The sequence below is a fragment of the Eptatretus burgeri genome, chromosome 23, assembly GCF_056783735.1.
Source record: "Eptatretus burgeri isolate ZD-2024b chromosome 23, Ebu_testis_v1, whole genome shotgun sequence".
Classification (NCBI taxonomy): Eukaryota; Metazoa; Chordata; class Myxini; order Myxiniformes; family Myxinidae; genus Eptatretus; species Eptatretus burgeri.
Window position 1 is genome coordinate 1,069,120 of NC_140983.1, and position 23,172 is coordinate 1,092,291.

The following is a 23,172-nucleotide window of genomic DNA, read 5'->3' on the forward strand; positions in this document are numbered from 1 at the left end:
CTTTGAGCGAGTTGACGCTCGAACGAGCACCCTGGACCGCCTTGACTCCGGCAAACTCTTCCTGGCTGTGGTCTCCATGCAGCCCTCCGGTTTGTCTCCGAGTCCCTACTCCTTTCACCAACTCTCGCTCTGACACCACGACCGTCTCCGCACAACCGGCTGACTTGAGCTCCATTCACCAACACTGGCAACCGACCCACCGACACTTCTCTCGACACTACCTCGAGCTCTAAAACCGACTGGCCGTGAGCTCCGTTCTGCTCGCCCTTTTATAGGGCCGGGGAAGCGAGAATCGATCCCTGACCCTTGACCTCCAACCCCAGCAAAGCGGACGTGGTAGAAATCACCAAAACAATCGCTCGACAGCGTGACCCCTGACCTCGGCAGAGCGGACGTGGTAGAAATCACCAAAACACTCGCTCAACAGCGCGGCTTCGTCCCGTCCGAGCCGATGTGTGTAATTCACCAAGGCTTCGCCTCGACAGCGCGACCTTTAATCCCGACGAGCCGATGTGTGTATTTCACCGAGGCTTCGCCTCGACAGCGCGACCTTTAACCCCGCCGAGCCGATGTGTGTAATTCACCGAGGCTTCGCCTCGACAGCGCGGCTTCTTCCCCGCCGAGCTGATGTGTGCAATTCACCTCGGTTTCGCATCGACAGCGCGGCTTCGTCCCGTCCGAGCCGATGTGTGTAATTCACCGAGGCTTCGCCTCGACAGCGTGAACTCCGTCCCCGGCAAAGCGGACGTGGTAGAAATCACCAAAACACTCGCTCGACAGCGTGACCCCTGACCTCGGCAGAGCGGACGTGGTAGAAATCACCAAAACACTCGCTCAACAGCGCGGCTTCGTCCCGTCCGAGCCGATGTGTGTAATTCACCGAGGCTTCGCCTCGACAGCGCGACCTTTAACCCCGCCGAGCTGATGTGTGCAATTCACCTCGGTTTCGCATCGACAGCGCGGCTTCGTCCCGTCCGAGCCGATGTGTGTAATTCACCGAGGCTTCGCCTCGACAGCGCGACCTTTAACCCCGCCGAGCCGATGTGTGTAATTCACCGAGGCTTCCCCTCGACAGCGCGACCTTTAATCCCGACGAGCCGATGTGTGTATTTCACCGAGGCTTCGCATCGACAGCGCGGCTACGTCCCGTCCGAGCCGATGTGTGTAATTCACCGATGCTTCGCATCGACAGCGCGGCTTCGTCCCGTCCGAGCCGATGTGTGTAATTCACCGAGGCTTCGCCTCGACAGCGCGACCTTTAACCCAGCCTAGCCGATGTGTATAATTCACCGAGGCTTCGCCTCGACAGCGCGACCTTTAACCCCGCCGAGCCGATGTGTGTAATTCACCGAGGCTTCGCCTCGACAGCGCGGCTTCGTCCCGGCCGAGCCGATGTGTGGAAATCACCAAGGCTTCGCCTCAACAGCGCGACCTTTAACCCCGCCGAGCCGATGTGTGTAATTCACCGAGGCTTCGCCTCGACAGCGCGACCTTTAATCCCGACGAGCCGATGTGTGTATTTCACCGAGGCTTCGCCTCGACAGCGCGACCTTTAACCCCGCCGAGCCGATGTGTGTAATTCACCGAGGCTTCGCCTCGACAGCGCGGCTTCTTCCCCGCCGAGCTGATGTGTTCAATTCACCTCGGTTTCGCATCGACAGCGCGGCTTCGTCCCGTCCGAGCCGATGTGTGTAATTCACCGAGGCTTCACCTCGACAGCGTGAACTCCGTCCCCGGCAAAGCGGACGTGGTAGAAATCACCAAAACACTCGCTCGACAGCGTGACCCCTGACCCCGGCAGAGCGGACGTGGTAGAAATCACCAAAACACGCTCAACAGCGCGGCTTCGTCCCGTCCGAGCCGATGTGTGTAATTCACCGAGGCTTCGCATCGACAGCGCGACTGAATTCCCCTCGGAAAGGCCGCTTTTTGCACCCGAGGCTCGGCGCGCGTCCCCCACGAGGCCAGGACAGCCTGACACTCAGCGTTCAAAAGCGGTGCGGGAATGGCCGCAGAAGGAGAGGCGAAGGTGGTGGAGGGTTTATTGTGGCGGTGATGGCCATGGCGACGCTTGGAATGGCAGTGATGCAATGGTTGCGAGAGCGGGTTGTGAAGGTAAAGGCCGTGGCTGTTGGCGTTGTTGTGAAGCGGCGTTGCGGTTGGTGGTTGTTGTGTGATGGCGGTTGAGACGTGGTTGGTTCAAAATAAAGATAGAACAGAAAAACTGCTATCTTAAAGGGTCACAGCCCGAATGAATGACATTTATTCCCTCTAAACAACGGGTTTGGGGCTAGCCACACATGTACTTACAGAGATATCTCACCTACGGGACCTGAATGGTGGTTTGCGAATTTCCTCAACCACAACAGTATGTATGTGTGTATGTGTATGTATATGTGTGTATGTGTATGTATGTGTGTTTTTGTGTATGTGTTTATGTGTATGTATGTGTATGAATGTGCGTGTATGTGTGTGTTGCTATGCTACATGTGTACATGCATGTTGTGCACTGCCGATTGCCTAGGGGGCACCATTATTGCTTGATTAGTGGAGCACCCTCTGGGACACTTGTTGACGGACAGACGCACACACCACACACACGCACGTCGAGACCAAACTCCATTTATACATTCTCTACTGCACGGCCTGGTGGCCTGTAATTTTGGTGAGCATGGCTGTGAGGGAGGAGTTCTCTTACCTTGAGCTGCCTGTTTACCTCATTGTGTTCTCTTTGTGTTTCCCCGTCTCGTCCATTTGTTTCTCTTTTCCTTTCTGTCTTGTTTGTCCTGCGTTTTTGTTCGTGTTTTATCTTCCTGCTTTTCCCTAGCCTTCCTCCTGTCTGGGGGGGGGGGCCTTGCCTACAAGGCAGGAAGGGACCTCCCTCCCCCTTCCCCCCTTCATCCCGAGTGTTGGCCCCTTCTCCCTGGTATAACGAGTTGGCACCACAATTGTGTTCGATTTCAGTTTACGAAGGAAGGAGCCATTCCTGCCGGCGAGGCTTTTGGTCCGGAGGTTTTGTTGGGTGTGCTGCATTTTTTCTGCCTGATCTCCCTCGCCCGAGGGTTTGACGTGTCATTACAGACAGGGCAGGGATCTGCCGAGTTCTGTCGCCAGTTGGCGACCACACAGTCTGCTGGGATTCTGGCAGACTGGGCGGTCGAGTTCTCTCTCAGAAACCCAGGAGAGAGTCTTGACCATCTGCCTGTATAACGAAAGCCAAAGTGACTATGATGTCCTGGTGTGGCTCATTCGGTATATCATATCCCATGGCCAATACGGCTTGTCCGGAACAGCTTCGGTATTTGGACTTGAACTCAGCAGTCCCAAGTCAAGCCGCGGACAAGGGAGGATGACACGGTCTCCCATATTCTGAACGGGATGATGGTTAGGATGGACCAGGGTCAAGTGTTTTATGCAGGACAGCTGAAAATTACATCTTGGCTACTTGGTTACCTGGTGTGGTGTGGATGTCTGCACTCAGTGTGGCGAGTTGGGACATTTAATAGAGCGTTGTGAAAACCATGTACGTTGTTGCATTCACTGTGGTGGAACGAGACACACTTACCGCTCCTGCCCGTGGAGCTATGCTTGCGGAATGCATGCCTCTGCGGGTGGAAGTAGGGGTGTTGCCCCTGGGGCAAGTGCGGGGCTGAGGGTTGTTGTGCCTGATGTGTCCTCTCCTCCCCCGCGCCCCCCCCCGTCACCCAACCACAGTAAAGGAGGACGACGGAAGGATGGAGGAAAATGAGGAGAGAAAGGTAGAGGAGAATGAGGAGGAGGCCACAGTTCTCCCGCCTCCTGCAGTAGAGGAGATGGATGTGGTTACATCGTGTGCTAGGCCCACTGATGTGAGAGGGGAGGACTATATGGAAGAAGTGGATGATCTGGTGACGGGTTTGTTGGAAGAAACCTCTGTTCAAAGGACTCTGGTGCCTGAAACAGAGAGCAAATGTTCCTCCTCCGACTTTGATGATATTGGCACTTGGGATGAATGGACAGTGCGAAAGTTCAGGAGGGCCTGGATCAAAGGAAAGGCTCCCCTGGGCAAGGCCCCACAGGGAAAAACCTTCAAACGAACCAAGGAAAAGGTACCTGTGGGGCACAAAGCCGCCCGTGCATCAGGCGGCCCATCCAGGTCTGGGGTAACGCCGGGGTTGTCCACAGTCCAACACTGGGGGGGGGGAGGGGTTCACCCAGTCAATCCCCCCCCATTGTTCGCCGTTCGTGCTCTCGCTTCTCCAGGAGACACTTCCCACCCCTCACTTTTGAAGCCCCTCGAGGTGTGGCAGAGTACATCGGCACAAGTCAAGAAGGACGATAATTTTTGCTGTTGATTTATTCTTCCTTGACTTCTTCCTGTATTTGTGGCCAAACTCTTGTTTTGATTCACTGTTTCTGTATGATTGATTTAGTTTCATGCATTCTGCCTCAGTTTCTTGATTCTTCGTTTCTGCTTTCTTTTCCCTGGTTCATTGACTTGTTTTGATTATTGTTTTGATTTCTGGCTCTTTGGTTTCTTGATTTTCTCCATGATTTTGATTTTTTTTAACCTTTTGTTAAATAAAAAAATGCCGAGGCCATACCCCCCCCCGATGCCGCCATCCACAAAGCACGTGTGTACTCCCCACGGTTTGATGAGCACGACACCGATGTTATCCATATGTTACGGCTTTCTCAGTCACCAGATCTGAACCCAATCGAACATTCATTGGATAATTCTGGAGCGAGGCCTGAGACAGCGTTTTTCACCTCCATCAAACGGGTGTGAGTTGATTGACTTCCTCGTGGAAGAATGGTGTCACATCCCTCCTGTAGAATTACAGACATCACTCTTGCTTACTTTGCGGTCTCACAACCCCAGGTTACCTATTTAGGGTTAAATTATCCTGTGCATTCACAAGCCCCAGATATCTCCTTCCCATCGCTGTTAACGAACACCCAGATCCGATCAGGTGTCTCCCTCAGGGTGGTCTACCCGGTCCATTTGGCTCCCATGTAAATAATTAATGGCACAAAGCTTTGTGCATTTTCACATCACGATGACGTCCTTTGTAGAACAGTTGATAGCCATTACTTTGTTGGCAATGAAGCACAGCATCGTCTTTCCAATAATTATGGATGTCCATTAAATAAATCACCCAAACTGACCGTGCTCGCACGAGGAACTTCCATGAGGTTCAAGTTCATTCTCTGCGAGTGATTCATCGGGGGTTTTGCAATAAGGTGGTGTAAAAGACGCCGATCAACGGCGGTAAACTTCTGGGATTTTTTTTTTTCCGACAACCTTTAAAATCTTAATTTTATTTCCATTCAATCATGTGATTAAACACTGGAGAATACAAATCGCCTTGTTGGCACTTTTAAAACCCCTTCCATTTAGCAGGACTTGGATAAAATGTTCCTTCATTTTACGTCATCACAACCAATCAAATTTTCTGCTAGTAGACCACGCCCATGTCCTTGTTTCTGAAGACTGCGCAGGTAAGGTGTTCCATGAAGTCTCTAGTTTCACATCTGTGTTTGGTTGAAAGATTGCTTTTTCGTTTATATCCAGTGACTTCAGACACGAGGGATACAAAGTTGATGTTGGTGTCTGAGAAATGGTGGGGACCTTCTAAGTTGGTGTGTGTGTGTGTGTGTGTGTGTGTGTGTGTGTGTGTGTGTGTGTGTGTGTGTGTGTGTGTGTGTGTGTGTGTGTGTGTGTGTGTGTGTGTGTGGCCACATTAGCCACGCCGGCACCATGGCCACATTACAAATTCTTGCCCCAATCAGCAGAGGGCACTGCATCAGCGGTGCATCCACACTCTGAGCCAATGATGCTAACCTGCAGCCTTGAGCGCTTATTGGGAATTGGAATTCCACATCAGGTATTGTCATCGTTCACCTTCTGTCCATCCGTCTCCTTTCGACTCATCCGGCGAAACTGCTAGGCCGATCCGGCTGAAATTTGGTGGCAAGGTTCCGCTCCTGACTAGTAACGGGGATCGCAAAGCTCGTTCGCAAAGACCGGTCACGTGACTTCAATTAGGTTTTAGTTTAAACGGGATTTATATCAGTACCTGGATATATTGGAGAAAAGGGTTTTGGAGATAGAGGCTTGTATCCATGGTAACGGAAGCTTGTACATGGATGGGTGACGACACTGGGGTTGGTGCAGTGCAGGCATGATGGGCCGAAAGGACTCCTCCTGTGCCAAAGACAAAAGAAGACAAGATGAGCTTGTGATGATACACTCACTGAATAGCTCGGAGGACCGTGTCCAGCTTCTCCCAGACACACGGGTTGTTCCACTATCCCTTTCCTGTTTATCACAAATTCCAGACTTACCGCACTCCTCAACTCCTTGTTTCCTCTTTTCTCCCGTTTGTGGAACTACCTTCCTGAGACCGTTGAATTCCTTCAGGGATTCAAGCAAGCAGTGCACCACCATCTCATGGTAACCCCCTCCCAATCCGCGATCTTTTCTCACCCCATTGTCACCTCTTTTACAGTTCGTTCATCCGTTGCTTTTGTATCAAATCTGTGACCCCATTGTCACTTTCCTGGTTTGATCTTGTGTTCACAAGTTAAATAAATAAATAAAAACCTTCAATGTAAATCATCGACCAAACCATCAAGTGGTTGCTTACCAGGATGACATCACGAGGTGAGCAGGCCCTTTAAGATCGTGAATGTCTTGTTCTCGTCCCGATAACAATCCTGTGGGGGGGGGATGAACGGACCGTCGGGATTGGCATTGCGCATAAACCGGAGCAAACGCTTCATTCAATTGGGAATGTCAGTTGTAACTGACAGTAATGGTGTGTCACACCTGGGCAGGTGCAGGTGTGTCAGTGCTGCAGGAATTGCAGGAATCCCTGTTTGGAGCTCCAGTGACCCAGGCTTCTTCTGGCCTGGCGTATCGGTGGGCGGTGGTCCTTCGTTGCAGGTGATGAATCCATCCGACCGTGGTGCACAGTCACGCAACACCTCGGGTGCACAACCTCAATCGTTGGTTTGGGGACGAAGAACTTGGTTCTCATTTCTATGGGGTTGTGCAGTCCCGGGAAGATCGCAGGTATTTGCGGTACACGGTAGCGCATAACATATTGTTGCGAATTCGCGCCCGCCGGCGTGCAAACGGCCACGTAACTCGAATCGCGGTATGTCGCCCACCGGACGGACAATTCTGTCGTGACCCTCTCGGAACAACGCCAGGCGCGAGTCACGGGTGGGGGTTTAACCTCACCACGATCGTGCCAATTGCCCACACATGCAGGATAGGGTTGCTTGCCAAATTCGATGTAGCTAAGTACCTGCGCGAGTGGTCGACCGGGCGATCGTACCACGCCACAGGCCGACTCCAGACACGAACCGCTTAAGCGGTCCGTTCCGTGCTGCAGTGATAACCGAGCGGTGTTATGGTCGGCCTTGACGGTTCCGAGTACTTACGGGATGTTGCACCCACTCCGAACCCCTTACGTGAAGCAGGATGGAGAGTCAATGAAAAGGAAGGAGACGAAGCGAAACGGGCACAGTTCAACATGCTAGCATTTTATTCCACGGCACACGGAAAGCATGTATATACAGCCACAATAATCAAAATGCACATAGAAAGCAAAGGAAATACAACCGGCAAACGCATACACACGGCAACACTTAAAGAGTTCAACTTCACAGACGGTGCCAACACACATTCACACAAAAGCAAAAGAAAGAAGCCACCCTCACAGAGAAGGAGGCAGACAGGCCTGTAGGCCAGATGTGCGCGGGGCCTGGAGGAGCGGCCATGTCCGCGAGACCGGGGAGGTCTTACCCGCGTCCTCGTGACGCGTTGGCAGGCAAGCCGCAAGGTGTCCTCGCCGCTGTGCCCCGACTCCGGGCCCCTGGCGTGCTTGTTGGCACATTTGGGGTGGGGGAGGAACGGGGCCACATTTTGCACTATCTCAGCGCGGGGGAAGGGGAAAATTGTTGATGCCCTGGGGGCGGGGAGTGGCTGGCTGAATTGGGTCCCGCGACGAGACGAGCGATCCCCCACACCGCAGCCTCGTCACCGACTGCCGTCCTCCTGGCCTCGGACCCGAGCTCCCCTGCCCCGACCAGCCGCCCACAGCTCCACCGCACGCACTCGACTCAACTCCACCAACGCGACGCTCCTTGTCTCCAAAAGCAACTTCACTCGACCTGGTAATTCTCGTGCCTTTATAGCCGGCAGGAGGCGCCGATATGCAAATTCCCGGATCAGGATGCTATTGGAGGCGGGGCCACACCGCCCCCCCCCTGTAAAATAATTTCTATAATCTGTCGTGGAAGTAAGGAAGCAACAAAAAAAAATCGATTGAATTATCAGTGCATCAACCTGACTCGCTGTCACTGTCCAGATAGTCAAGGATGTCCATCAAATGAAACACTAGTAATCCTCAAAACAACCCAGGTTACCACAAGTGAAGCCATCAAGGACTTCCAAACACAAACAGAATTGGACAGCCATTTCATTGTTGACACTCTCGTCTGAAACCATTCTGAAGCCAAACAATGAGATGATGTGATCTGGAAAAGCAAGTCAGAAAAGAAGAAGAAAAGATTCACATACTCACACTGATCAAACATACATAGTAGGGGTTCACATACTCACACTCATCAAACATACATAGTAGGGGTTCACATTCTCACACTCATCAAACATACATAGTGGGGGTTCACATACTCACTCATGAAACACACATTATCGGGGTTCACATACTCACACTCATCAAACACACATAGTAGGGGTTCACATACTCACACTCATCAAACATACATAGTAGGGGTTCACATTCTCACACTCATCAAACATACATAGTAGGGGTTCACATTCTCACACTCATCAAACATACATAGTAGGGGTTCACATACTCACACTCATCAAACATACATAGTAGGGGTTCACATACTCACACTCATCAAACATACATAGTAGGGGTTCACATACTCACACTCATCAAACAAACAAAGTGGGGGTTCACATACTCACACTAATCAAGCATACATAGTAGGGGTTCACATACTCACACTCATCAAACATACATAGTAGGGGTTCACATACTCACACTCATCAAACATACATAGTAGGGGTTTACATACTAACACTCGTCAAACATACATAGTAGGGGTTCACATACTCACACTTGTCAAACATACATAGAAGGGGTTCACATACTCACACTCATCAAACATACATAGTAGGGGTTCACATACTCACACTCATCAAACATACATAGTAGGGGTTCACATACTCACCTCAAAAGGTAAAATGTCAAAATATCCATTTTTATTGAAGGGGGAAAGCTTCCCTTCCTCTTTGTTTGCCCTCCTTTCTTCCTCCATCTGTTTGACCAGATCTCGTCTCCTCTTTCTTTCCATCCTGTTTTGTTTCTGCCGAAGTCTGTCTGACTCAGCAACATCTTCATTCTTGCTCTTCTTCGGTTGCATAATGTCCACCGGGACACCGTACAGAACAACAGCGGCCAGTTCCATGGGGTAAGCGCTCAGGGAGCAATTGAACTCCAGACGGAGGATGTTCGTCGCAAAACCCGGTGGTTGTATCGTTGGGGAAAACGTGAAAGGGTCGTTCAGTGGAAGATTGGTGTCCACAGAGCCGGACCACAGCGTCCGCCACCTGCATCGTTCATCACCAAAGGAAACATTTTGAGGAGCATCCTTTTGATTTTACCATGAAGAAGACATTGTGTATTAGGGTGTGGCTCATGTCATACAATACGAGGTAACTAACCTGGTGAGAAAAACATGGCTACAAAAAGGTAACTAATCCATTTAGATAATGAAGATGTTTTTGAAAACCCATTGTCATCATGTAAAACCAGTCAGAGGCTCAACATACTCACAAAACAAACGATAATTTGTCATTTCGTCCCTTTTGGACTCATGAGCATAAAGACTTTAAAACTCGTTGGAGATTTAAACCAAAAGGGTCATTGGTACCTGTACACAGCAGACTCTTCACCTTCATCCCAGGACCTGGCCAGAATCCGAACCACATATCCAGGGGGGAACGACACCAAGATCGATCGGTCTGGTCGGGAAGACTGGCTCATCGAAAAGTAACTCGATGAAATCCTGGCTTTTAAACCACTCGGGATTCTTGGGACAACGTCGGGGTGTACATCGGGACAAGTGGTCACACCATGCCCCGTATGTTCTCGGCACGGTCACGTGCATGAAGGACCCGGGAAGGGAAAATATGGGAGGTGGACCCACCAGGTTGCTGATGGAATTGTATCCTTCATACCGGGAGCTCAGGTGCAGAATGTGGCTCACGTGTTGAGACATCTTGGGAAAAGACGGCTGTGTGAAGAAACCTTTTTCCTGCAGTCCTGGTGCATCTCCACGCCGTTGGTTTCTCCTGGTCCTGTTGAACAAGAAGTGCAGAGCAGGATCAACATGCAAGTGTATTATGCGCAGTCATTGGAATAAAATCCACAATCGTGATCCAGATTTTCAGACACCTAAAATGGACACATTTTCCATGATATCTCCAAAAGTATAAATGCAACAATAATGACTGAACACTTCCTCAGCTCGAAATGAGGAAATCTTTCATGTGATAAAATTTAGGAGAGGTTACACTTTGAATAAAAAAATTAATTAAAAAAACCATGCATTATGAGCGCCCTGTCATACGAGTGATTTTGACCACTTTCAGGAGGCTGTTAAATCGTGTTAGAAATGGGAGGAAGCTGAAACTATGCAGGCCAACTCGACTACTCGTGTAGTGTATTGTGTAAAAAGATCACGACTGTAAGTATTTTAATTTCAAAATGGCCTCTGAGCATGGACGTGCAAAAAACATGATTTTCAGACACCTAAAATGGACACATTTTCCATGATATCTCCAAAAGTATAAATGCTACAATAATGACTGAACACTTCCTCAGCTCGAAATGAGGAGATCTTTCATGTGTTAAAATTTAAGAGAGGTTGGATTTTAAATAAAAAAATAAATTCAAAAAAACCATACATTTCAGGCGACCTGTCATATGAGTGATTTTGACCACTTTCAGGAGGCTGTTAAATAATGTGAGATATGGTGGAGGAAGGAGAAAGTATGCAGGCCAACTCGACTACTCGTGTAGTGTATTGTGTACAAAGCTCAAGACTGTAAGTATTGTAATTTCAAAATGGCCTCTGAGCATGGACGTGCAAAAAACATGATTTTCAGACACCTAAAATGGACACATTTTCCATGATATCTCCAAAAGTATAAATGCTACAATAATGACTGAACACTTCCTCAGCTCGAAATGAGATCTTTCATGTGTTAAAATTTAAGAGAGGTTGGATTTTAAATAAAAAAATAAATTCAAAAAAACCATACATTTCAGGCGACACGTCATATGAGTGATTTTGACCACTTTCAGGAGGCTGTTAAATGTGAGATATGGTGGAGGAAGGAGAAAGTATGCAGGCCAACTCGACTACTTGTGTAGTGTATTGTGTACAAAGCTCAAGACTGTAAGTATTGTAATTTCAAGATGGCCTCTGAGCATGGACGTGCAAAAAACATGACATTCCAGACACTTAAAATGGACACATTTTGCATGATATCTCCAAAAGTATAAATGCTACAATAACGACTGAACACTTTCTCAGCTCGAAATGAGGAGCTCTTTCATGTGTTAAAATTTAAAAGAGGTTGGATTTTAAATAAAAAAATTAATTCAAAAAAACCATACATTTCAGGCGACCTGTCATATGAGTAATTTTGACCACTTTCAGGAGGCTATTAAATAATGTGAGATATGGTGGAGGAAGGAGAAACTATGCAGGCCAACTCGACTACTCGTGTAGTGTATTGTGTACAAAGCTCAAGACTGTAAGTATTTTAATTTTAAAATGGCCTCTGAGCATGGACGTGCAAAAAACATGATTTTCAGACACCTAAAATGGACACATTTTCCATGATATCTCCAAAAGTATAAATGCTACAATAATGACTGAACACTTCCTCAGCTCGAAATGAGGAGGTCTTTCATGTGTTAAAATTTAAGAGGTTGGATTTTAAATAAAAAAATAAATAAAAAACCATACATTTCAGGCGACCTGTCATATGAGTGATTTTGACCACTTTCAGGAGGCTGTTAAATAATGTGAGATATGGTGGAGGAAGGAGAAACTATGCAGGCCAACTCGACTACTCGTGTAGTGTATTGTGTACAAAGCTCAAGACTGTAAGTATTATAATTTTAAAATGGCCTCTGAGCATGGATGTGCAAAAAACATTATTTTTCAGATGCCTAAAATGGACACATTTTCCATGATATCTCCAAAAATATAAATGCTACAATAACGAGTGAACACCTAATAAGCTCGAAATGATAAGGTCTTTCATGTGTTAAAATTTGAGAAAGCTGGTGTTTTAAATAACATAATCAAATTTTTTTAAACCATACATTTCAAGCGACCTGTCATTTGAGTGATTTTGACCACTTTGGAGGCAAAAGTGTCCTCACAACCAAACTCGAAAATCTAGAAAGGCACAGATCTACCCTGGCACTTCAACACAGATGGAACGAAATGCATGATCTTAAAAAAACACGACCAAATAGTGTTTGAAGTTTAGAATTCTTCATGGGAAACCTAGAGTAACGTGAAGAGATAGGAATATGGCATTCTGCCCATCTTCGGATCGACTTACCTGTGCGAGCAAGTGATCTCAACGATGGATTTCATAAAAAGCACACTGAGAAACCAATTGAATGAGGAGAGTTTAAAATCCTGCTTGAAATTGAAAACGACAGCACACTGTCCAAACATCGAACGACTCTCCATGGAAACTCCACACGAAACTAGCATGACACTCGGTAGCGCGTGTACATCCGCCACGCAATGCCTGATCCAGTGGAACAGATCGGGTCCAAAATTTTTTCGACATATCATATATATATTTTTTTATATATATATTTTTCAATATATAAATATATATATATATATATCGTTTTTGTCCCCCTCTCAATGGTGAAGAATCACTTTAAAAATTGAAAAATTCTGTTATCTGGATCCAGATCCGGATCCGTATCTTCACCAAAATCTAATCAGTTCATCATTGTCGCATACCCAAAGTGTCCACCAAGTTTCGTCCGAATTCCTTTTTGAGGAATTTGTCCACAACTTTTTGAGATATCCTGCACACAGACAGAGAGACACACACAGGTGTGAAAACAACGTCCTTCCGCCTTCGGTGATGGAGGTAAAATGGGAAAGCTGAATCGATGTGATGAAGAAAATTTCATGGCCCCTCTCATTGATACCAACTCGATAACCATGTATTGCATTAAAAAATCAATGTTTGTGTCTTTGTCCTGTTATTCAATTCTTGAAAGAACCGACCATCACCTCAGACCTTCACCGTACTCGAACCACAATGCGACAACATTCCCATAAAAATCACAATGTCCATATAAAAATCCCTGCATCAATTCAAACTCGCTGACCTCACCGTAACCACTACAACGCTTCAACCATCTCATCATAACCGCAACAACACTTCAAACACCTCACACAACTGCGACGAATGCTACAAGCAGAGTCACCATCAAGGATGTCCACCACCGTCGTTTGAAGGGGAACAATATCGGGATATCGGGGAACTTTGAAGGTCTCGGAGAAATCAGGAAACATCACCGCCCTGTATAAAAACAGATCCCTGTAACTACAGAACAATCAGCCTTCTCCCAATCATCAACAAGGTTATGGAATCCATCATCGCTTCAGATATTAAATCCTTCCTCTTCTCCATTGGCTTGATTTCCAATCATCAATTTGAATTCAGACCAGGTCACTCTACCCTGGTGTGAATCGCAGTCACAGTCACAGTCGCCCATCTTTGATCGGATTGAAAAATAAAATGAGTTACACGTGTTTGCCGTCATGTGATGTACTTTTGCCAAGTTTGAATAGAATCAGAGCGAGCAAGTCTGAGAAATGGTTGGGGACATATTTCAGTGACACAATGGCTGTCAGTCGGCCATTTTGGATCTGATCTCGAAATAAAATGACGTTCACATGTAATCCATGACTTATTATCCACGTACCAAGAGTGAAAAACATCGGTGAATGTGTGTCCGAGAAATATTTGAGGACGTGTTCGACATTGGGGTTTTATGCAATGAAAAAGGCTGCCTCCCATCCCTCCCCCCTCCTCTCTCACCACCCTACCCTTCTTCTTCTCCTCCCCTCCCTCCGCTCTCTACCCTCGCCCTCCCCTCGTCCCCTCTTCCTCCTCCATCAACCTTCCCCTCCCCTCCTCCCCCTCTTCTCCTCCATGCCTCTCCTCTCTCTACCCCCTCCCTCCTCTTCTCACACTTCACGCTCCCTCCTCTACCCTCCCCTCCTCCCCCTCCTCTTCTCCCCCACGCCGCTCCTCTCTCTACTCCTCCCTCCTCTACCCTCCCCACCCCCATTTCTCCCCCACTTAATGTTTTTCTCAGCAAACAACGGGTTGTGTTTTCTCGAACATAAATATCATGAGTAATGACGGATGAAGAACATGATGTGATCTGACTTACGAGCACACGGAAGATAACCTCGGGTTAACGATGGGGTGAATGGAGCAGAATGTTTATGCAGAGCAGAATGTTTGTGTGTATGTGTGAGGTTATGTGTGTATGTATGTGTGAGGTTATGTGTGTGTGTGTGTGTATGTGTGTGTGTGTGTGTGTGTGTGTGTGTGTGTGTGTGTGTGAATGTGTGCATGTGTGTGTATGTATGTGTGTGTGTATGTATGTGTGTGTGTATGTGTCTGTGTATGTGTGAGGTTATGTGTGTGTGTGTGTGTATGTGTGTGTGTATGTGTATGTGAGGTTATGTGTGTGTATATGTGTGTGTATGTGTGTGTGTGTCTCACCTGAGGGCCCTTTATGGTGTAATGCAAATTTCCACAACCGTTACAGTATGTACAGTGAAAGCAAGCAGATAAAAGAATTACCACCGAATAAAGCGTTTTATTCGCACACTCAGTCACTTAAACAAGTCTACTTACGAGACGGCGCCACATGTATTTATACAAAAAGCAAAGAAAAGCCACCCCCAAAAACAAGGGTGGCAGACAGGTCCGTGGACCGAATGTGACGTGGAGCCTGGATGAACGGTCAGGCCCACGAGACCGAAGGGTCTTACCCGCACCCTCGTGGCACGACGGTGGGCAGGTCGCGACGTCTACTCCCCTCACGGCCTGGCGTGGCAGCGCCTGTCCTCGGGCAACCGGCTTGGTCGGTGAGCTCTCTCCGGCATCCTCCTCCAAACAACGTTTGGACATGCACCCACCCCACCCCACTCCAAACCCCAACCCCCATGTGTTGGGCACGTGAGAGACATCGTGAGAGTGTGAGATTTGTCTGGATTGAAAGACATGTTTCATGTGTTGGACAAGTTTGTGATTTTACCCAGATCTGCAGAGAGTGAAGAAGCTGCTGCTTGCCGGTCTGAGGGATGACAGATGGTACAGCAGAGGGTGGAGTCATCAGCACAGAGATAAAGAGAATTTTCCAGAGAGTCGGAGAGATCATTGATGAAAACCAGAAAAAGAACAGGGCCCAGAACGCTGCCTTGAGGAACTCCAGCCTGGACAGGAAGAGGGGATGAAAGAACTCCATTGAGAGCCACACGTTGACTGCGACAGGAGAGGAAGTCTGCGAGCCATGAGTGGAGATGGCCTTGGATACCATAGGAAGAGAGTTTGGTGAGCAGGGCAGGGTGCCAGACCGTGTCAAAAGCACGAGATATGTCGAGGGACATGGGTTTGATTTCATGTCTGGCATAGAGGACCTGCCTCCATTGTTGGGAGAGAAGAAGCAGCACACAAAGGGAAGAGTGACCTGGTCTGAAACCAAATTGATGATTGGAAATCAAGCCATTGGAGAAGAGGAAGGATTTAATGTCTGAAGCGACAATGGATTCCATAACGTTGCTGATGATTGGGAGAAGGCTGATTGGTCTGTAGTGGCAGGAATCTATTTCAGCACATTTTTTATGCAGGGCAGTGATGTTTGCTGATTTCCAAGCAGATGGCAGATGACCTTGAGCAAATGAGAGGGTGAATAGAACAGAGAGAGGATGAGCAAGAGCAGAGGAGGAGGTTTTTACGACACGTGGGCTGATGCCGTCTGGACCGGTTGCAGAATCTGAGTCGAGGTTTGACAGCAAGCTATCCACCTTGTCAGAAGAAGACACAGAGTCCAGGGTCAGTTGGGTGCGACTGGGTAAGGTGGGCACAGAATGCGATGGGTTTCGGACACAGGATTTCGATGAAACACCGAGTTTAAGCATTCCGCCTTTTCACGTGCGGTATCAGCAGTGCGGCCATTTGAGGTGAGGGAGGGGATAGAGGGGGAACATACACCAGAAGCAGATGTGATGAGATGCCACCAGGATTTGGAGAAGGGAGAGAGGTTTGAGAGTTCAGACGAGCTTAGAAAGATGTTGTTTTCTGGCTCTCCTGAGGGTAGATACACTTATTCCGACCTTTATGGAAGGAACTGAGATTACCCTGAGGTGGGTTTGCTTTCCATGAGGCAAAGGCAAGTTGTTTCAGGACAACTGCCTCGCTACAAGCTTCAATGAACCATGGGCGGGAGGAAGGGTTGGACAACTGAAGACGAGAGGGGATAAATCCGTGCATGAGAGAGAGCAAGTTTCTTTAAAAGAATTCCCAGGACGAGTTGATGTTGGAGAAAATAGCGGTAGGAGACCAGTCTCGAAGTTTGATGGCTGCTTGAAGATCCTGCCAGTCGGCCTGAGTGAAATGCCAGACTCGACTGCGGTGAGCTGGTTCTCTAATAACAGCCAGAGAGATGTCTACTTTGACAAGCACGTGGTCAGAAGAACCGATAGGAGCGGAGGAAGAACAGCAGATATTTTCAGGGAACTCTCACCAGAAAACCTGGTGGGAGAGACGGTTTTGTCGCCGACAACCCGACCGTGAAACAGGTTATTACAGGTTTACATGGTATCTGCAGCAAGTCACAGATATAATCTGGCCTGACCTTCTGGTGGAACTGCCTAAATCCAAGATTGCTGCTCACGTCCACTCATTTGTTCCTCTTTTTTCCTTACCTGTGTAACCAACTTCGAGATTCTCTTCAATCTCCTTCTTCCCTCCAGGTTTTGAAGACAGCTGTTCCCCACCATCTCAAATCATCCCCCATCCAAAACGATGATCTTTTTTACCCTCGTTAACCCCCACCCCACCCTGTCCTCCTTCCAAATTTAAACTTTACCTCCTGAGAGTTTTCTTCTGTGTCCATCTTATCCACCCAATTCCTCCTCAAATCCATTTTTCGTCTGCCGCCCGCTGTCTTGCCCTTCAGCTCCGCTGTTGGTGTTTCCCTCTCTGCTGAACTCCTTTTGTTCTGTTGTGTTCTGATCCGTTCAGTGTACTCGTACTCGGTATTTTCATGGATAGGAGTTCATGTCGGTGACCGATCGATTCGATCACACCCGTCGGCCACGTGCAAGTTCTCTGTGAACGTCTCGACGATCGAAACAAATTCGGTTTCTAAACGAGCTTGGGGTTCGAGTACCTACACGGCATGAAGGTAAGTACAACGTCTGTCTGGACAACAACCTCCGCAGAATGTACATTAATCGTTGTTTGTAAATGGTACAACGACGATGTCGTTGAGGTTCAGACCTTCGTCTTGAGAGGGCGATTCATCCACAAACTCAGATTTGATGTTGATTTTCACAACAAGATCTGGGAAAAAGAAAAGGACAAAAACAAACGTGTCAGGAACGTTTAACAGTTTAACAATAACATTCATTAAAAAAGGACAACAAGGTGATTCAATTAACCACGGCAGAGATTTACTACACGAACCCAACCAACGTGTCCACCAAGGTTCATCCGAATCCGTCCACAACTTTGTGAGATATCGTGATCCTTCACCTTCGGTGGTGGAGGGAATGAGTTTCATCAGGAATGAATGAGGGAATGAGTTGGTGGTTCAAACCTTCGTATGGAGGGAACGAATCATCCACGAACTCGGATTCGATCTTCACCTTCACAACACCATCTGAAACACGAACAATCCGTGAAAAGGAAACATCCAGGAACCACAAGATCTCGTCACTGAGAGAACGTCACGTACCGGGTCCGGACTCCTCATCCTCGGGTGAACCGATCGTGAATCCTCCCGGATCATCGCGCATCGCGGTGACTGCAGGAGACTGTGAGGAACCCGAGTCGAGGGCCCGAAGTGTTGTGGAGAAAGTAAATCACGTGATCACGACACAATCACGGTTTCCCAGCGGCAGATTCGCGTCGCCGGACCACGTGACCGATGAAGCAGGAAAACTCATCAATTGATCGTGTTCCTCGAAAAAACTACCACACAATTAAAATTCTGAATAATAATGACATTAATATTAAAACTCAGAAGCCAACCTGAACAACAATAATATTAAGTGTTGATCCAGCCTCTGATCACCTGGTGGCAACAACACCGTCGTTATTACGCACTTCCGGTTTCCTCAAACGGTGTTTTGAAATGCGCCGAGTCTGCATCATATTTATTATAATTCTCTCCTCACTCTCCGTAACCGCACCGGTCGACAAAGAGATAAACAATGCACCACACGTTAAACATTTTCAAGATAGAAATCAAACCCAACCGTGTTTATACACCGCCCAGTGTTTTACATTCACGTATCCGAGAATGTTCCAAGATTGACGTCACCGGGGGGAGGGCGGAGCGTGCGCAATAAAACCTTTTGGTTGTGGCTTCCCTCAGGGTGAATCATGTGCATGTTTCCTCAGTGTGGAAGACTGAAATGGTCGGCACGTTTGTTTGTCCAGGAAACAACAGATTAGTGACGGAGGTTGTTGATTGTTCAGGAACCCTTAACGATGGCCGTGTTTGGAAACATTGTCGCCTTCGAGGAGACAGATTCATCCATCCATTGGGACCGAACGTGTCACCGTCATCGGTCCAAAAACGAAGTCTGACGTCAGCTTAAAGGGGCTGGAAGCAGAAAATGACGGGGTCAGCCGGTTCATGGAGAGACTTGGGTGGAAAGGTGGAGCTAATTTGATTAATTGTTTTTAACCAAAGGAAATGCAAACTTGGTTCGAGTGAAACTTCCCTATGATTGGATTCCCCAAAACAAAGTGAGGGTGAAACAACTTGGATAGATAGACATAGATATCATCACCGATGAACAGGATGACTCTCACATTAAAAAAACAGCTCCTGTGATTGGGTCAGTGAGTGTACAAGAACCATGACACACCAATGTGACAATGTTAATGACACTGAACATGTTGGTGTGCAATCTGATTAAATCTACCTCGAATTGGTTTACTGAGTCTTCCTCTGTGACGGAGCTGTCAGTGGAAAAGACTGTCCAGAGAGAGTTTGAATCTTGACTCGGCGATAAACTGCCATCCTGGTGTTTCGCAGGCAAGGCGTACATGTCGATGTTTGTGCACCAACCCTTGGACGATCTCACAGTGCCTTTCCCAAGGAGGTGGTGAGTTGTTGCCCGTACATTCAAATTATTCCTCCAATCCACAGGGGGTAGTGCATCAGCTGCACCCCCCCCCACCCCCAGCAAACCCATATTTGTTTACCTGTACAGCATGGCTCACAGGTATACACACTCACCTCTAAGCCGTCTCACCTGAGTTTGAATCCCAACCAGCCATAAACTGTCATTCCGGTGTTTCGCATGCAGGGTGATTCGTCAATGTGTGTACGATCCCTCGGATAGACGTTAAACGGCTGTCTCGACTGGCATCATTCCTTGGTGATCGTTAAAGATCTCACGGTGTCCTTCGTGAAGAGTCTGAAAGCTGTCACCAGCACCATGGACAAATTCCAGATTCATAACCAAGCTAGCAAAGGGTACATCAGTCCATCCAAACGAACGGAGTTTACCTGAACCGTGAGAAGTTGGATTTTTGTCCATCTTGGATATTGAATATCATCTTGTTTCGGAAACTAGTTGCTTTAAAATGTTACAATTTTATCTGAGCATTTCAGGATCTCCAAGTGTTGGGGTCTCGCAGCTCAGAGACCCGACTCCTTTGCCTGGTTCGGGTTTGGATCGAATGTGGCAGCTGCGATCCTTGGCCATATCCGACGTGCTTGCTTTGCGAAAACAAAGCTGTACTTCAAGGCAGGTGTGTCCGAAATGTTCTTGGCCAAGTATGCTTCAAGTCCGTTATGAGGCCGTGACAAAAAATTTCAAATTAACAAAGATCCCCCATTCCCTTGGTCACGTGGTATTCATTTCACCTACAGGTATGTAATGCACAATATTTTTTGCGCTCATTTTAGTGAAAAAAGGAGAGTTAACATCAAGGGCAGGAGATATGGGAGAGCAGCACTGAAGAGAGATTCTGCTTGCAGAACCTGCCAATCTGCTCGAGTGAACTGCCAGACTCGACGGCGTTGAGGCTGATCTCTGAGAATAGCCAGAGAGATGTTCACTTTCCTTATCTTTCCCTTAATTGTTTATCATGTGTTTGCCGCACTGTCTTAATTGCATTCTTGATTCTTTCTCTTCTGTGGGCTGACATGATGGCCTAGAGGGTACGCACACTTGCTTCAAAGTCGTCTAGCCTGGGTTTAATTCCTGACCCAGCTATAAACTATCAGCCTGGTGTTTCACAGGCAGTGTTGCTCATCAATGTGTGTACTGTTCTTCAGATGGATGTAAGGTGGACATTATTCTGGAACATATATTTGTAATAAAACACTTCAAATGCATGGTAAAAAACCGTGCCTTTTCAGATACGTTCACACGTCCCGCCAGACCAGGGAAGAGTCGTTCTCGCCTGCTGCAGTGGAGATGACGCAGGGTGCTGGACTTGTCCACTTGCCTGCCATGAGTGAGGTTGTGAATTACCAATGCATCGGACTCAAGATGAACGTTGCCAATGATGATTGTTGTCGCCTCTTCCATAAGATGAACTGGAAGATGTCGGTGATCATGTTGACCGTTGTGATTGGCTGCCTCTTTGACTTGAACAAACGTAAGAAGTGGACCAACAAAGCAACACCTTTGATCGCAGAGTTCCACTTCGAGAAACGTATTGTGACGTCCACGGGACTTAAATAGTCCTGCCAACGTAGAATGAGCCGAAACGATGAAGGCGGTTTATTTTTTTATAACCCAAAGATGGCGGTTTTAATCGCTCTACAGCAAACGGGACGAGGAAGGTGGCATGAGTAGCTTTTCACTGAGTTAATAGTGTTTATTTCTCTAACCAGAAATAATAATAAGACTCGGCAAGAGGAGGGATCCGGGGCGATTCGACGGGATGGTGGTGTGGGTTCGGGCGTGGGGAAAACACAAACAATTCCAATGGCGAAACAAATCTCAAACCCTCTAAGGCGCCAGGTACACACAAACACACACAAAACGTAGCTCGTCCTGGTGGTCAGGCTGGCCCGTGGTGTAGACGCAACAGTCCCTGGATTGGCACCGGACGAGCTGGCGTTGCGCTCGTCAGGGGCAGGAGGCACCGTGATGTCGACCTCCTGGTGTCGGCCCGAGTCCGCTCACAGCCGCCAGGGAGCCAGCTCCGGCACCAAACCGCGAGCAGGAGAGGGAGGCAGGTTCGTCCCCCGTTCGACCCCGTACTTCGAGCCAGCAGAACCCCAGAGCCAACCGAGGTGAGGCACGAGGCACAGCAAGGCCACGAGACACGACGAATCCAGGAACGAACCAGCGCAACAATCGAGCACGCTCCGACCCAACAGCCTCCACCAAAACGCTTTTTCTTTATCGATCTTCTTCTTCCACCCCTTTTCCCCGAACATAACCTTTTTATCCTCGAGTCCTCGTCACTTCCAATCGAGCCCTTTTATTGGCCCTCTGCCGTCGCCTTCCGCTAATCGTGATCACGGGGCGGAGCCATCCGCAGCACTGTCCTGTTACGTCACGGCAAGCCTCCAGGGAATACTAAAAGGGTTTACGCAGACACACTTACCCTAACCCGTCTCCCTATCTAATTACGTGACAATTATCATTTCCCCCTTGAAGAAATGGACATTTACTAGACAACTTATCACCACTGAATTGCTACTTATTACATCGAGATCCTGGTACACTCGAACAGCATGGCATACCTAATTAAACATCATAATTACCCTTTGAATGCATACCCCCCCCCCCTCAGATGTAACAGTATTTAAAAAGAACGTTCATGCTTGGAAGTTAATACGGTTATGGAACGAAACTCCAGGTCGTTAACCAACTCCACGGCAAACAAAGTGGGTTTAATGGGTCGTTCGGAATCCCGGAGAAATCGCAGAAATTCTCGGTGATCCTCATGCACAAACAAACAATGGGACGTTTGCTCTACGTCGGCCATGATGGCGATGTGTTCCTGTCTGGAGCATACTGATACCCCGAGAAGACTATTGACGAGGTCTGGACCAGGAAGTAGTACCTTATTTAACGGGATATCATGATAGGTAGAGTTGTACGATAACAGTATTCTTGTGTATTGGTGCAGGGTGATAAGGTAGATCGCTCAGAGCAGGGTCACCATTCCAATTCCGAGTTCTTTTACTGTCATAATAATCAGACACAACAAATGAGATGCGAGCCTGGCGCATTCCACCACAACCTTCGTGGCAACCTGAAGAGCTGCAAGAGTGACGGTGTTGTTAACAGCAGAGGCTGTTCCAGTGGCTGCATGTCCACTCAAAATTACAATTATTCAGGTTGGTTTCTCAGTTTAAATATGAATCTCATCATTATTCTGAATTTTAATGGACTGGTAGTCTTTCTCATAACACATGCGTACCTCTCGGCTATCCTGCCGTGATCTGGCAATTCATTGCTGTTCGGGGAGGGGGAGGAAGCGCGAGGAGATCCCTATTTTCAAATTTTGGACACAATGGGTCCTCGCATAATCCAGTTACCCTCCTCCGTTACTCAAGCGGCCGCAGACATTCTAAAATGGTACAAAGGGGGAGCGTCCGTACTCGATCCGAAAATTCTCAAAACTCCTTTTACTTGATCATCAAAGCCCCCTCCACACAGGTTTCATGCATCCAATTCACCCATCATCCCACAAATTTCCCTTCTGTACATCCACACAATATCATGGCTGGGCAATGTAGCTCAGCATCCTATGTCACGAAGGTCACCCTCACCCCTCCTTCCCCACCCTGAGCTGCCCTC

General features: G+C 47.9%; 1 protein-coding gene across 9 annotated transcripts; it reads right to left on the minus strand.

Annotated features, from left to right (window-relative positions):
- Positions 1 to 7,512: 7,512 nt before the first annotated feature.
- Positions 7,513 to 19,510, minus strand: LOC147007929 (F-box/LRR-repeat protein 4-like). Of its 9 annotated transcripts, XM_085866071.1 has the most exons (8): positions 18,123 to 19,510; positions 17,985 to 18,047; positions 17,666 to 17,728; positions 13,569 to 13,663; positions 13,093 to 13,160; positions 9,961 to 10,387; positions 9,259 to 9,637; positions 7,513 to 8,529 (listed from the first exon to the last, which is right to left on the minus strand). In XM_085866071.1, exons 6-8 carry the CDS (start codon positions 10,071 to 10,073, stop codon positions 8,365 to 8,367), a joined length of 657 nt encoding a protein of 218 aa, XP_085722197.1. In that variant the 5' UTR covers positions 10,074 to 10,387; positions 13,093 to 13,160; positions 13,569 to 13,663; positions 17,666 to 17,728; positions 17,985 to 18,047; positions 18,123 to 19,510; the 3' UTR covers positions 7,513 to 8,364. The 9 variants fall into 9 exon arrangements, 7 of the variants coding, with proteins under 7 accessions (XP_085722197.1, XP_085722200.1, XP_085722198.1 ...); XM_085866074.1 differs by lacking the exon at positions 13,093 to 13,160; XR_015053753.1 differs by lacking the exons at positions 17,666 to 17,728; positions 17,985 to 18,047; positions 18,123 to 19,510 and adding an exon at positions 15,154 to 15,382 and having other exon boundaries at positions 7,513 to 9,637.
- Positions 19,511 to 23,172: the final 3,662 nt, after the last annotated feature.